The sequence below is a fragment of the Cardiocondyla obscurior genome, linkage group LG09, assembly GCF_019399895.1.
Source record: "Cardiocondyla obscurior isolate alpha-2009 linkage group LG09, Cobs3.1, whole genome shotgun sequence".
Classification (NCBI taxonomy): domain Eukaryota; kingdom Metazoa; phylum Arthropoda; class Insecta; order Hymenoptera; family Formicidae; genus Cardiocondyla; species Cardiocondyla obscurior.
In genome coordinates, this window is record NC_091872.1 from 6630661 (window position 1) to 6645930 (window position 15270).

The window sequence follows — 15270 nt, forward strand, 5'->3', positions numbered from 1 at the left end:
TTAACGTAATATTAATATTTAATTAAAATATATGGGTAAAGTAATAATGTGCAATTAATAAAATAACGTATATGAATGAAATAACAATTAAACAATACGCGGAGTACATAATAAATGAATATTTAATCATTCTTCGGAAATTATTTCATTTTTAAGGCGCGTTGATATTATATTACACGGCTAATTTGAGCCATCCTCGCCAGTGTTAGCGGCACAAAGCTCGATTCGATTTTATCAAGTACAAAAGGGACAATCCTATTAAAACGACTGTTACACCTGAACGCTGCAAATAGGTCAGTATGAAAACGCCTCTACGCGACGTAAAAATTAGCGTGAAAACTTGGACGGAGTGCGAATAATCATAAGTTCATATTACAAGCGTCGTTCGGCATTTAACTGCCGGCCCCGTTCTTCGACGTGTCCGAGTAACGATGCCGAAGCTCCTCCGCCGAGTCAATCCGCCCGGAAAATTCGCGGTTTACCGTAGTGTTTTCGTAATTTTCTACCGAGTGTGCCCTCCCAAGCGGATGCCTGAGAATTCTGACGGCGAAGCCGAGGAGACCGCGTGCCTTCACCGCCGCGTATACACCTGTGCGTTAACGCCGCATACTCTCGCGAGATCCCAACCGCGTGGCGAACTCTCTATTTGGCTTATACATTGTTACTACGTAACCACGTCCGCTCGAGGTTTCCGGCTTTCGAATCTTCTCGCTGGTAACGCGTACTTTGCATATTTCTTTTCGGTCGCGGAGAACCGATTCGTAGGCAAGCCGCGTCTTCGTTGTACCGTAAGCTTGTTTCTTGAGCAAAATGGGGACGACGTCTCGCATTCCAGGTATCGAATTTTACGGCCGTTCGGCGGGCGTTAATCATTCTATTTCGGGGTCCCCCCCTGAGGAGCCGGACGACGCGTGCATTAGCACAGACGCGTCGCTCGCGCGTACCCGCTGCTGACGTCAAACGTCCAATTTCTAAGCCAACTCCGCTCGGTCTCGGCCAATAATCTCGCGGCTCACCTGCCAGGTTTCCCCGCCGACCGACGACGACGACGATCGGGGGCCCTCTTTATCGGCACGCACGCTCGCCGGTGTCGGAACATTATGCTCGGCCGCGATCGCCGAGTATGCGTATCATACGTACGCAACGCTTCATCCATATTCATGTTGATTTCCATGCGGGTGCGTTCGTCGCGCGCTCGAACGGCCGATTTTATTTTCCGCTTAATAACGTGGTTTAACCGACGCGTTCAATCGCGCGGCTCGTTTCAGCGGCCGTTTTCATCTTTCGCGGATTGCGACCGAGTTAGCCGTATGGAATTTACTACGCACACACATTCTTTCTCTCTCTTATTTGATCTTAATTTATTTGAAGAAACGTAATAGAGATTGATCGACGTAACTTCGCAGGTTTCTGCGTGAATGGGTAGAAAAAAAGAGAGAAGAAAAAAATTGCGAAACAGTAGTGATCGTGAGACGAAAACTCGAAATATTTCGAGTGAAACGGATATCTCGAAATGTCAGGTAGAACAACGTTGAAGAAACTCCTCTCTCCGCGAGTTTAAATCGATAGAACGCGCGCGATTCATTTAACGTTTCTCACTCTTTCTCTTTCTCTTTGTTTCTCTCTCGGAGTTTCGCCGCCGTTATGTTTTTTACCCGCGCATTAAAGTTGTATCTAAAAAAACAGCGAGAGGGATTTCCGGCGCATGTACATACGCGGGTAGCGCGGTTTTTCCCCTCTCTCCTCTCGAACGGAAGACTCGTAAAAAAATTATTGTTCCACAGCGCTGGGGCGAATTAGAACATTGGCCGGGGAAAAAATATTTTTGGTACGCGGCGGAAAAACGGGACCCGCGGGTGAAAAAGTTGAGGAGGAGAGCGTTCGTCGACGAGGAGCCGTCGCGTGCGAGACGATAGCCGCAAGAACCCACCGAAAGAAAAAAAAAAAGAAAGAAAAGAAAAAAAAAACAGGAAACGTGCCTTTCGTTCCGACGATTGAGAGGTTTACGGTACTTCGGGCCGCGAATAGCGCGCGTCGGTACGGCGCATCGGTTTTTACGTACAGGCTGCCTACCAACGCCGATACACTCGTCACTTTTAACGGCGCTGACCAACTCCCCGATTCATTTTTCTTTTTTTTTTTTTTTTTCTTTTACCTGCAACCTGGCAATTTCCGAGACCACGCGACTTCCGCCTCCGTCCGTTCGGAAACCGCTTATCGGAACGCAGATTGGTCCCGCGGTAAGTAGATGAATCCCCGTTCAGGAGGAAGCGAGCCTTCGTTCAAAGAGAAAACGAGCGTAACCCGTAAAATCACCTATTTATTTCGCGTAAGTGCACGTCGAGAGAGAATTTCTTTCTTTGTTACATCATCGTTGCTTCATGATTCCGTACGTTTTCTTGCGAGACTCCAAAACGGTCGGACCGCGGCCGCGTACGACCGTCGCGAAAGCAATCGCATCGCAGGACCTTGACTTGTAGATTAGGGATTAATCGACCGCGCGATATAATGCGACTGGGGGGGGGGCAGCTTATGAAGTAACGAACGAGATCGTTCCCCTTCCCCCCGGGTGGGAATCGACGAGGGGCTTCGAGATAGGAAACGGGAAGAGGATCGTGATGGTGGAAAACGCGCGGAGTGAAAGGAGAAGCCAGATGGAGACGACGAGAGGTTCGGCGCAAAAACGGTAAACAAGCTTCTTTCGTTGCAGCGGCAACTTGGATTTATGAGGCTCCGCTGTCCGGTCCGTGGACTCTCCTCCCAGCTTCGTACGACGAACGAGAGTTCCTTTCCGCTCCAGGATACCTCGTTTCTTTCCCTCGTCCTCGAGGGCCAGGCCGAAGTCGTTTGTAAACCGTCGCGCTCTTTGTCGCAGGCATCTCGAGACCCTCCGCCGTCCTCGAAGCTTCAATCGGCGCGTTTTTGTTTCTTTAGAGCGATATCCACCCCCGAGGGGACGTCGTCGTCCCCTCGCGTGATTTTTCGGACGGTCGGAGCCGCGTGTTTCTCAAATATTGAACGAAAAGGGCATCGACACCCGATACTCTCTCTCTCTCTCTTTCCCGGCGACGATTCGCGCAACGTTCGGTGTATTACCAGCGTCGCGTCGCTGCCGCAATTATTCGCCGTCTGCACGGCGACGAAATAATTACTCGGGCAGTATATAACTATCGGTATGCCATTATCCGAAGCCTGGCGCGGCGCTCTCGCTTCTCGGTGCTCCCAGCTCTTTCGCGGAACTTCCGAGAAAATTGAAATAGTTGGGTCGATCGCTTAACTCCCGACGAGATATCGCCGTCGATACACTCTCGGTTTGTCAAACGTCCCTTTCTGTCGCGCCCGCCCCTGCCCGCGCGTTCCTCCTCTCGGACGGATTTCTGACGGCGCGGACGAATCGCGCAAATTTCGACGTGAATTACGTGAATAGCGAGCGGAAATACGAGCGCCGTGCTTGTTATAACGTCCAACTGATTACATTTTGCCCTGCATGCTTCGCCGGGAAACTTTAACGGTACTTTGGTTAATCAGGTTATATACTATGGTATCTACTTGTTTTAATTGACCGTGGTTCGTGATACGCGGTTGAAGAGCGTATAGTATAAGCGTCCGCGCCAGACTTGCTCGATAGGTCGGATGGTAACTCGAAATTGAAGTTTCGAGAGTACTCGGCTAGCAGACGATGTGCATTTGACGCTGGAAAAAGCGTCGGTCGTAATATATCGAAAGCCCTCTGTTCTTTATGACACACACCGCGCGCGCCCCGGCAATTTAATTTCAAACAACAAAAATTCCTCGTTTTGTTTTTCGTGTTTATTAGTCGCGTTGTGGACGAAAGAGCTTCGGTGTCGATAGAGCACCGTGAATGAGACGGCGAGGCCAATTATCGGCTTGCCGAGAACCCGGGTAGTGCATCCGAAAGAGATTCGCAACGGGCGTGTTATCGAAATAGAGCATCGCGCCCATCGAAGGGTTTAATTGCCCCCTACCCGGCCAGTTGCGATCGACCTGACTTCGGTCTCATTGTTTTTTCTCGTTCCACGTGCCAATATATCACTTATGAACTAGCGTGCGGGACTGATTGTGGACTAGTTAGTCGCTGCACTCGTACCGAGAATGGACTTTGGGGCGCCTCACGCCACTGCCACTGCCGCTACCACCGTAGACTTGGCGGCGCCCTTTTTTTTTTTTTCCTTTTTTTTCTTTTTTTTCTTTTTTCCTTCACTCTCTTTCTCACGTGCGCCCTCGCCGATCTCTTTTTCTATTTTTCTTTTTGCGCACGAGAAGGACGACGCGGCCCACCGCCACGTGCACCCTCTATCATTTTGTCATTCGATTTCTGTTGCGCGACCACGATGAGGCAGGGTGGAAACCTCCCTTTGCCTCTGGAGGGTGGGAGACCTTTTCGGCCCGCGTCACGAGAAGCGCGGTCACGCACCCGTCGCGGATCGATGGACGCACCGCGAGCTCGTGTTTAAAAAAAAAATATATATATATATATATATATATATATATATATATATATATATATAATTTCGCAAATGGCGCTTGTTTGGTAACATGATCATTAAATATCTTCGTTACGTTTTGTAATCAGCTTCTAAAAAAGTCGAGAAACTCGTACGCGCGATCGAGGGATGTTTCTCACGCAGAGGGAGGGTGACTCGATGACAATTCCACATTACAATCGGCTCTTGATCCGCGTTACCCATCCGGAGATATTTTTACGCGTACGACTCGAGTTATTTCCGGCGCGCTGTAACAGGAAAAGAATAAAGTTGGCCGCGAGTAGGAAAAAAACGCCCTTTCGCCGCGGAATCGTCGCGGACGAATTATTAACGTCGCGTGTCAGTGTCTACCTAGGTGTACCTCGCTATCGATTTCGCCGTCCCGCTTTTTCATCGCGTGCGTATGCACGGGGAGGGCGTCTAGATGCCGCCGCGTCACTTTAATTTCCATTTGCGATCCGCCGACGTTGTTATTAACCCCAGACCGATCTTTCCCGATGGTGCAGTCGCGGCTCTCCCGCGACAAGACAATAATTGCCAATCCCTCGTGGCGTTTTCTCGCGTCCCCGCGCGGTCGAATCTCCGAATCGGGCCGCGTACAAAGCGGATCGCTTTGGCGCGGGCAATAAAAGTAATTCCGCTCGCCGCTCTCGTAAACAAGCGCTCGCGGAAATTGCGCCGCCCGGCGAGAAAGTTTCCGCGCTATCTTATATCTGGATGTATAATATATCCAGTGATTATGGAATTGTTTAATAACGTACGTAGAATCGCAGCGATATTTCAAAATTAATGGGATAAAATAAAATAAAATATTGCGTACACTTCGGCCGGTTGGCCAACCGGCTATTACCCTTGGTCGTTATCGCGTTTTGTTCGATCTGCGGACGATTAAAGCACGGGGCAGAGCCTATGCTTTATTCGTCATTCGCGATCGCGTGCGTTCATAATCAGTTTCAGTCTTTCGAGAACAGCGGGTACGACCCAGTTCGGCTCGACGGCGGTATTGTCCGCGTATTCGGCTTGCGTTCGCTCGCCGAGGACAAATGAGGCGCGCCTTACTATTCGCGTCGCGGAATTAAGAGTGCGGTTAACGTTTAGCGCGGAATCCGCTTAGCCGAGAAGGACAAAACGCGACGCGACGCGCCTCGTTAGAAATATGTCACGCGTGAGTTTCTGCGTTCCTGCTTGCAATTGATTGCGATCGTACGTAACGTAAAACGCTCGGGCGTGTTTCCGTACGCGGCGCGCGTAGCCGCTGATATCTGCGTTAAAACGACAAATCGCGGCCGGGCGACTCGGGTACGTTAGAATTTTACTTCGCCCTCGCTACTCGGGGGAGGGAAACGACGGTATTTCCGCGTCGGCGACGCTTCGAAGCGAGCGATTGCGTACGTTTTCGACGTGTATCGGAGACGCGGGTTGGCACGTGGATTTAATTAAACGAAGCTCGCAGTCGCGGGTGCGTCACGGGGGGATACGTCGCGTGTACATTACCGTGGAGAACGTTGAACGCGATTGTGTGGTTAGCCTCCACTGTTCTTCGATCAAACAGACTGATTATATAATTAATTATTCGCAGTGCAATCGCGTTACATTAAACATTCCGCGCCGGCGAGCAGATAAACAGCGATTACCGTGTCAATTTAAATACATAATCCCTATTGATCTTGGCAAAATTTGATTCCCATTTGCGGCTGTGTAGCCTACGCAAGCGGGCGCGCTTATTGCGACACCGACGCTGCAGATCGGGTCCACTTACTGTTTGTCCGATTGTGTACCGCGAGGGATAATTTTGTTGGCCCGCCGCGCCGTCCCGAGGAAGCGCGAGCGGCCCACCCCCTCAACTTTTAAGGGATTCCCGTTAATTGATTTCCGATCGTTGGATAGGCCGTCGGACGCCTCAGCGAGTTTAATCGCGTTAACGAACGGAAATCGATGTATCGGCAGCTTAATTGTACCTCGGGATAGAAATCGAGGGGTCCTGGTATCCACGCTTTGCGGAGGAACTAAATCTGTAACTGTACGATATAAATCTTTGGTGTAGGGTGCATTCCGCGCGCACGTAGGGAAGACTTTTATCATACCTAACGGAGAATTAATCATCGCTTTTGCTTTGGAATGGTCTTTCCACGTTAGTCACGGAAGATAAAGAAAAAAAAAAATAAAATTAATATATATATAAATATAAAACCCAGCTTATCATCATTTTAGAAATACTTCCAGCATCGTTTATCGGCAATTAACCGCGATACCTGCCATCGGGTTTCGTCTCGGCTGAAACAGTCCGTGCGTTTTCCTTTCACCGAGACGAACGTTACGACATGCATTAGGACTCGTTAACACCGTCTCTTATTATTATATTAGCGCTGATAAAAAGTTACTTTTCTCGTGGCATCAACTTGTCTTCACGGGACGGGTAATAGACACGTAAATCCGTTATGTTAGCGCGCGTTATAGAGCTGGATGGATTGCACGGGCCTCGTAATTCATCGTCCGTTAAATTGCCTCGTTCGCCTTAATGACACCGAGAGCGTGAGAAAGCCGTTTTAGCCGAGGCGACGTGCGTAGGTGCGTTACGCTGTGCTTTTACCGCGTCCATTCGGCATTTTCGTCGAGGAAGTCGCAACGGCGACTTGACCATCTCCGCCTATGTTCCCTCTGTCGTGAATTTACGCGGCTGTAATTTCGCCGAGGGCGCGTGCCCGAGTCCGAGATAACACGCGAAATAGTCACAAATGCGATGCGCACCCAGCTTTTACCATTCGCACCGCTCAGCGAATATTTTTTTAAGTGAAATACTTTTTTTGTTTCAGGAATAATGAAGAGGGAAGCCGAGGCTGGCGCTGTGACGGGCTCCGGGGGCCCGACGAGTCCCCACAAGCGCTATCGACAGGGTGACGATGAGCTCCGTCTTCTCATCCCGAGTAAGGTGAGTGTCGTAGGGCCGATCGATATCGCCTCATTTTAGATTCGCGTCCAAAGCCTTCTTTAATTCGCCTTGAACTTTGAAGCAAACGTTCATCTCGCGTTTTACGGTATATATTACACATTTTAACGTTGCTTGGCGCGCGTGCGTGCTTTAACCCTTAAAGCCACGTCGGCAATCGTCGACGACCGTTTTTCCCTCGCGTCGGAAATGTCGGGTGGGTGGCGGACGCCTCCTCTCCGCGTGCGCTCGAACGCGCAATGTGAACAGGTCGGGCGCGCTTCCCACGTGCTTTCGCCACTAGGTCACTGTATTTTCCAGCCACGCGTGCTCGGTCTCTCTGCCTCTTTCGCCGTTCCCGTTGTGTCCGCGCGCGAAACGCGAGGCTCCGAAAGCGGCTCCCATGCCGCGCAACGCGCCGCCACGTCCGGTTCCGTCGGCGGGACTCTTCCGGTCATTGTCGCTACGCTTGGCGAACCGTTATCGACCGCTCTCTTTCTCCGCGGAGGGAAATCGCCGCGAGCGTACGCGAACGTCGACGAGGCCCCCGGAGGGCTCGCCGATATATCGTCAGACCGGATGCTTCTCGACTGGGCGGATATTTTCTTGCGCCACCATTTCCTCCTCGATACAATAAGACGCGCGGTAGGCGAGTATTGCGATTGCGGCCGGCTGAGAGCCGCCCGCTTTCGAGGGCATCGGGAGAGAAGTAATATCGCGAATCGAGGTCTACCTGCACCTCCTTTCGCTCGATAGTGATTGATTGCGACATCGAGAACGTCGAAGGCGGCCGGTGAGGCCACTCGTTTTCTTTAGCTTCTCTTCGCTCGACGTAGTTTCTAAGGAAGAGATTTCCCTATCGAGAACAATGTTTCGCGAGTTGGCGAAAGATTTCCACGAGCGCCATGGCTCCCGCAGGCGAGGGCTGTTCAATCATACGTATATATGTATATAATTACGCTCCTTGTTCTTAACACAAGATTGTAAACACCCGCTTGCGCCTCGCGGCGCGCTAATAAGCTTAATTGAATCGAGTGACCGATCGCCACGGGGAACCCGCAGATAAGCGCGTTGTCATCGTTCGCCGGCACGCGAGCGCTCGAGAAAAAAAAGAAAAAAAAAAAGCCTTGCGTGAAGTGATATCTAGCGCGCGTGGAAGGCGCAGCTCTTTCTTTTTTCCTTAATTAGCACGGGTTATACCGGTGAAAAACGTTAGAACGCGGGAAAAAAAATCGCAGGTTCGACATGTGTGTCGCCTGACTTTCGCGGAGCTCGGGATCTTCCTCGCAGCGTCATCGGTCCGGATCGTGATGCTGGTTAATTTCGTAATGGATCACCGTGTGCCGTGTATCGTCCATTATCGCGGTGTGTTTTCTACGTATTTCTTCGACGCGTGCGATTTAATCGGTGCTGCGAGGACGCCTTACCGCGCACGAGCGCCTCGTCGCGCTTGATCGCCGCCGAATCTCGCGCCACGTAATCGGCGATATCATCGCGCGATGCCATTGGCCACGTTGCGTGATCATTATGTCAAGGACGACCGCGTTCGCATTACCGATAGATACCCGCGGCCTTCGCACGGAGCCGCGGAATTTGTAACGCTCGCGGAGGAACTTGCCGAGGGTTGATTTACATTTCGAGATTGGGAATAAGAAATAATTCGAAGACGCCGATTGTTCGTCTCGTTTTACGTGAGCTCGCACTTTTTCGAGCTCGGGACGAGTACCGTCGTCCAGATGATAACGGCTGCATTCCTGCGTTCCGCGTGTCGCAATATATGCGCCGCACGCGCATCGAAGCGCGTCCTTGAAGCGCCTTCTCGCGTCGGAGAAAGTGTTAATTGTCAGGCGGTAGAGCTTATTTAATTAATCGTCGAGATACGCGATGGATCTGTCGCTGAACGGTAAAGTGTATCCGGCGTGGCGACCGGCCCGTGAAATTTCGTAGGCTGCACACCGAGTCACAGTTATCTTGCGTTTGATCCGAAATAGGCGGCTTCGGACGCGTGCCAAAAGTCGAGCGTAAATTTGTAAAAGCTAACTAGAGACAGACATGAGATTTTTTTTTTTATTGCGGACACCAGACGTCTAGAGAGAAAAGTTTGATACACGTGCCCCGGGCCTCGGAAGAATAAAATTTCCGTATTTCATCGTCTTCGTATTCCGAGATGGGTTATCTCATTTCCAGGATTCCTGCTCGTTAAATATTTGCCGGTTACGCCTTGTTCGCCGACGAAAGATATCTGTTTAATTAACGTTACAAAGACTGAAAAAACTACCCGAAGCGTTACCTGGCTTAATCTATTCCGTAATCTTGGCGAAAGTTTAACTATTAAATATTTTGCAGGCGTTTAGAAATTTGCACGCCAATCATCGTCCGCGTTTATTTAATCGATAAATTTATTCTGATAATTTCTTGAAAGAAAAAAAGAAAAATTGTAGTATTTAACGTTAAGAAAAAGATATACGAATTATACAAATTTTATTATATCGCGTTACAGGTTGCTGGTTCGATAATTGGCAAAGGTGGACAGAACATCACAAAACTCCGTAATCAGGTAAGCTTTTGCGCATCGATTCGTTCGTAATTTCGTCGTAGTTTCATCCCTGTCTTTGTCTATCTCGCGGTGACTTTCTTGTCTTGCGAGCAAACGCAAAAGAGATAGCGGAAGACACGGACCGTACGAGCAGTCAATCGAAAGATCGTAAAAATTACTTTCGAAACGTTCCGAAGAACGCACTTGGCTTCGTTATGAGAACTAATTACTTTTTACGATCTTCCATACGTTTATGTTTAGTTTTAATTGCAAATGTGTCGGATCTTCAGTTGATTGAGAGTCATTTTTATTTCGCCTGTCGATTTGTTTCTTTTTCTTTTCTTTTTTTTTTTATTTTTTTTTAATTTTTATTTTGGCCGATCAATCGAAGGACTCGCATCTTTGCATTTTACTTTTCTCGCGGCGTCTGTGGATCGATGACACGAGTGCCCGTAACGTAATTAACCCTTTAGCTCCCAGGAGCCTTTTAACTTCGTTTGAAACTAATATAATTATGGTTTACGTAATTATGCCAACCAGTAAAGGGTTGATACGCGAAGATTCGCATAATTTGTGTAAAGAGAGCGTACAAAAGGCTTTGTCGCGGGAATTTGTATCGCTCGGGCGCTCGTCTCGTTTTCCAAAGACAAACTCCGGTATCCGTACGAGCTTCATTATGCATTTGGTTCCTCGGGAAGCGGGATGCTTTTCTCGCGTATCTACGCTTGTATAAACGTCGACGCGAAGCATTTATTACGCCTTGGCTACCGAGGCTGCCCTCGGTTTGCCCCCCTGGCTTCGATTTTATCCACGCGACATATTTTAAAAGGGTGACACACGCAAAATTCTGTGCGTGATCGATGGCGAAAAACGTCGACGGAAGTGTCGACGTGGACGAATTCTCTCGCGCGCGCATTCTGGTTACGTCGTTTTTACGTTAACGTAATAAAATGATACAACTACTGGACTACGCGTTAAAAGTTTTTTTTTTTTTTTTTTTTTTTTTTTCTAAACGGATTTCCGACAAAGCGGACCGGGAAGCTCGTTGTTTGAACCAAATGAGTACATGAATGTGCAGTACGTTTCGGGATTTCGCGAACTAGAGTGTGATCTTACCGGCGTTGTGACTCCCAATCAATTTAAAGCCAGTTAGTTTGAAGTAACCTTTGATGAGATGATACAACGGCGAATTAATGCAATCTCGTTGTTGCAAAATCGGCAGATATCGACGACCTTTAACCGATCGAGTTTTTATTAGTAAACGAGATTAATCCGCGTGGATGTCTGCCGAGTTTGCCGGCATTTTTGTCGATTAAATTCACCGATGATCCGACGACGAGCGAGCCGCTCATTAATCAAATCAATTAGCTCCGCAAAACGGAATGTAGAAGTGAGAGCGTTAAATATTGATGTCGAGACCCGATCGAGTGCGCTAAAAAAAAGGTTTAAAAAGATGCAAGGTAGCGGAGCTAATCACTTTGTACTCGTGAACGGCTCGTACGTTGAATAAAACACCTCCGCTGAAGCTAAAAGGGGGACGGGGGGGAGGGGGCGTTTATCCTTCACGTGTGTTCGCAACTCTTGATGAATTCCGCGCTATCGTTTACACCAATTTACATTACACGCCTTGAGTGTCTCTCCGAGTTACGGCGGGGGTTTCGACGGGATTTCAGCCGTCGTATCGAGCTGCGATGTTGAAGTTGCACTTTTAGGGGTGGGACACGCGGTATCGCGTTAATCGTGTCGACGTCTTGCTCGTAAAATTTTTTTTTTTTTTTTTTATATGTACCGTGGCAAATCATTCAATGATCTACGCCATGATTTTGATAGCTCGTGCGCAGGCACGTTCTTTGTGTGTGCTGGTATACGAGCGTGCGCCTCTCTCAACGAGTCACACCGCGATTAACATAATTCTTCTGGCGTGAACGAGAGAGATAGATAGAGAGAAAGAAAGAAAGAGAAAGACGGCGCAGATACGAGGTCGCGGTTACTACTAGATTCGACACGGCTGCGCACCCTCGGAGGCGGAAAACCGGATACAGCACTTCGGGAACCGGCAATTAACAGGGGGAGTTGTTTTAGATTAATCACCGCGGGAAAACTGACGAGACTCTGTCATTGAGACGCGCGAGATGCCTTCGAATCTACGCGGATCTCGAGTATAATGAACCCGACTCGCGTTATTAATCGACTCTTGTTTTTAATCAATGTAAGCCGCGCCGGATGACGGCAAATGAAGCGGCACGATCATCGGTATAATAACGGACGATTCAATTAGCTCAATAGCTCGAGAAGCTCGTTCAATACGGCCGGGGGATATCGCGATCTCGAGTTCACTTCGCTTGGTGAATGGCGTGTAATCCAACGGCCGTTATTTCCGAAGAAGTGCTGTATCCGTGAGAATCACCGAGGAGTAGCATCTCTTCGCGATTCGCTTTCTAGCTTGCGGCCGCCATCCCGGCAACTTTTTTTTTTCCACCGAGGCTCACCTCGCGCGAAATCCCCCGCCGCTTTAGCGAAGTTTCGTCGCTCGTGCCTGGACACGCCGGGCAGTCAAACTACCAGCTTGGAGAAAGCTGGACGTTGAAGGGCTGCTTCGGTCGCGCGTAGAAAAATATTGGAGACACGCCCGGGGTATGTCAAGCTCTGCGATTTTACGTATTGAACGGACGAGGCCGCGTCGTGTGGTCGGAGATGCAACCGAGTAGAAATTGAGCCTAACGCACTGACTTATGGTATCGCGCGCTTGATTGCCGAGTTCTGCAGGGCCCGCCGTGGTCAGCTGTGAGCACGTGCGCGTGTTTACATCGGCCGACAGTCATTGCGCTGCACGTTCACGTGGGCAGCGGCCGGCGGACTCGGCGGCCGAGCGCGCGTTAGCGTATGTCAGTACGCGCGGTGGAGTAATACGCGGCGAAACACGTTTAGATATCTAGTTTTTCTAGCTCGTTGTTAGTTAACGATAATTGTTCGGTACGTTTTTAGTTAGTTTAGTACGTTTCGAGCGTTACATTTCGAGCCCGGTGCTGGACAGTCTTGTTAGACGGCCACGTGATAATCTTAGGATTAGTTAGATTGCTAAATAACGATGGCTCAATTTTTACGCGAGAATGGCTAGCGATTTCTTCAGGGAGAGGCTTGAACGGGGCGTAGTTTTTCGAGATTTTTTCGCCCGCACGCCCGCGAACGGACGACAAAGTTATTTCCATTCGCGGTAACTATCGCGACGTCCACGCTTTTCGCGAAAGTTTGAGGTTTCGCGTCGATAAAACTTTGCCGCACAGTTATCAGTTATGTGTCGGAGGGGGGGGGATAGTGCAATAGAGGCCGCGCTCGCTCGCAAGTTACGCGGAATAGTTAATATACTTCTCTTCGTTTAAAGATAAAAACTTGGTTGATTAACGGCGTTTTAGGGCACCTGGTTAGCAATTGAAATATTATGCGGACCGCCGTGAAGTGACGCCAATGTAGCGCCGCGTCGAGACGGGAGAATTATTCGAGTGCGCTTTCGGAATTTCTAACGACTTGGGAAAATTAGGAGAGCGACGGAAGGGTCCTTTTTCAAGACGACACAAGTGTGTCTCGTTGACCAAGCACTTCCCTGAAGGGGGAAGCTTGCCGAGTTCTCGCCGGGTCGCGTATGGATCGCGTAAGAATTTACCCGACTTTCTCGCCGGGCTTCGAGTACTCGGAATCGAGTATTCGTAAAGCTGATCGTACGTAAAGAAGAAACCGCGCTGTGGTACTTATGTAAGAATGCGAGGTGTGGTCCGTTCTCACGCGATTCTCATAGCTCGACCTCATTTTTCCATGCCAATATTTTTCTCGCCCTCCTCGCAGCCGATCCGATGACGTAAAGAAAGAAAGAAGGGGGGGGAAAGGGAAAAGAGAAAAAAAAGTAGACGAAGGGGTGTTAGGTGAGACGAAACAGGGGGATGGTGGGTTGTGGACGCGGAGAGCGGAGCGCGGGTGGAAAGAAAATCGGGTTAGGAGGTTAAGCCGCGAAATTAATCCAGCCGTCAGACGTGATGTCTAACTTGGTTGATGGTTTGTGCCCTGGCCCCGCCCCAACCCCGGCGTTGCCCCCCTGGCGTTGCCCTGCCGTTGCCCTGCCGTTGCCCTGCCCGGAACGACGGACCCCGACTCGATCGGCAAATGGACCACCACGACCCTACCAACAATCGACAACAACCACCAACCAACCACCAATGAACCAACCACCAACCACCACGGCCCAATCGACAGTACAAAGCCTCAATCATTGTACCCGATTGCCCCGGACCCGAACGGTAATGACCAACACCAACTACTTAATGTTCTTATTTTTCTTTGTCTCTAATTACGAGGTTACCTATTAAGACGCCTGCGGCGAGAGCGGCGAATCTGTTTTCTGTATAATCTATACACGCCACTACTATTTCCACCTTTCGTAATCTATCATGCTACTACTATTATTATTACTACTACTACTACTACTATCCTTTTCTCTTCTTCTATCTCTGTCTATCTATTTATCTATCTAATTATCTGTTTATCTGTCTAGAAATCTGTCTGTCCGTCCACCTGTCTATTTCTGTTCATCTGTCTATTTTTTCCGTGATACAGTTTCTTTTTTTATTTTATCCGCACATTGTATGTTTACGCAGCGACCATTTTATCCGATACTCTTGTCGCAAACTTTCGTGTCTTTTTTTTCTTCTTTTTTTTTTTTTATTTCTTATGCGTGTCCTCTTTGCTGCATCGTCGCATGAGATGTATTGGAAGAGTACATTTATATATAGATATTTTTTTTTTTTTTTTTTAATAATTACCGCGACCGATGTCGGCATCGCGCAAGTCAAAATCTAATTAGACTTAAGCATCTTGAACAGCGACTCCTCGCGCAATTCGAAGTGAGAAGTCGGTCTTGGAGGCGAAGGTTAATGCAACACGTGTTGCATTTCTCACTGGCGTGGTTACTGACAAATCGGTTGCGAAACCGCTCGCCGAATCAAGCCGACGTAATTAAATTTGTTTCAATCTCGCGACGAGCGGAGGAAAAGATATTCAACCGTCGTTAAATTACATACAAATTTTGTAATAAACGTGAGGACGACGAGGACACGTAGAAGAACAGATTTTCGCAGGCTCTGTTTTTTTTTGTTTTTTTTTTTTTTTTTTTTTAATTTTATTTTTTAGATGTGTGCGTGTAAGATCCGCGCGCGCCACGAGTTTGTGTACTTTGATGTGTGATCAGCGTGCTCCGAGGATCTCGCTGATTTGAGCACGGACACACATACACACACACCACGGGTTTTCACTCG

General features: G+C 48.9%; 1 protein-coding gene across 3 annotated transcripts in view; it reads left to right on the plus strand.

Moving 5' to 3' along the window:
- Nucleotides 1–15270, plus strand: part of Hnrnp-k (Heterogeneous nuclear ribonucleoprotein K) — a 79866-nt gene that overhangs the window by 32493 nt on the left and 32103 nt on the right. For all 3 annotated transcript variants that reach the window (XM_070661915.1, XM_070661916.1, XM_070661917.1), the window contains 3 exons: nt 7319–7434; nt 9932–9988; nt 14213–14256. In XM_070661915.1, coding sequence (XP_070518016.1) covers nt 7324–7434; nt 9932–9988; nt 14213–14256 — 212 coding nt within the window. In that variant the 5' untranslated portion in view covers nt 7319–7323. The remainder of the gene's footprint in view (nt 1–7318; nt 7435–9931; nt 9989–14212; nt 14257–15270) is intronic.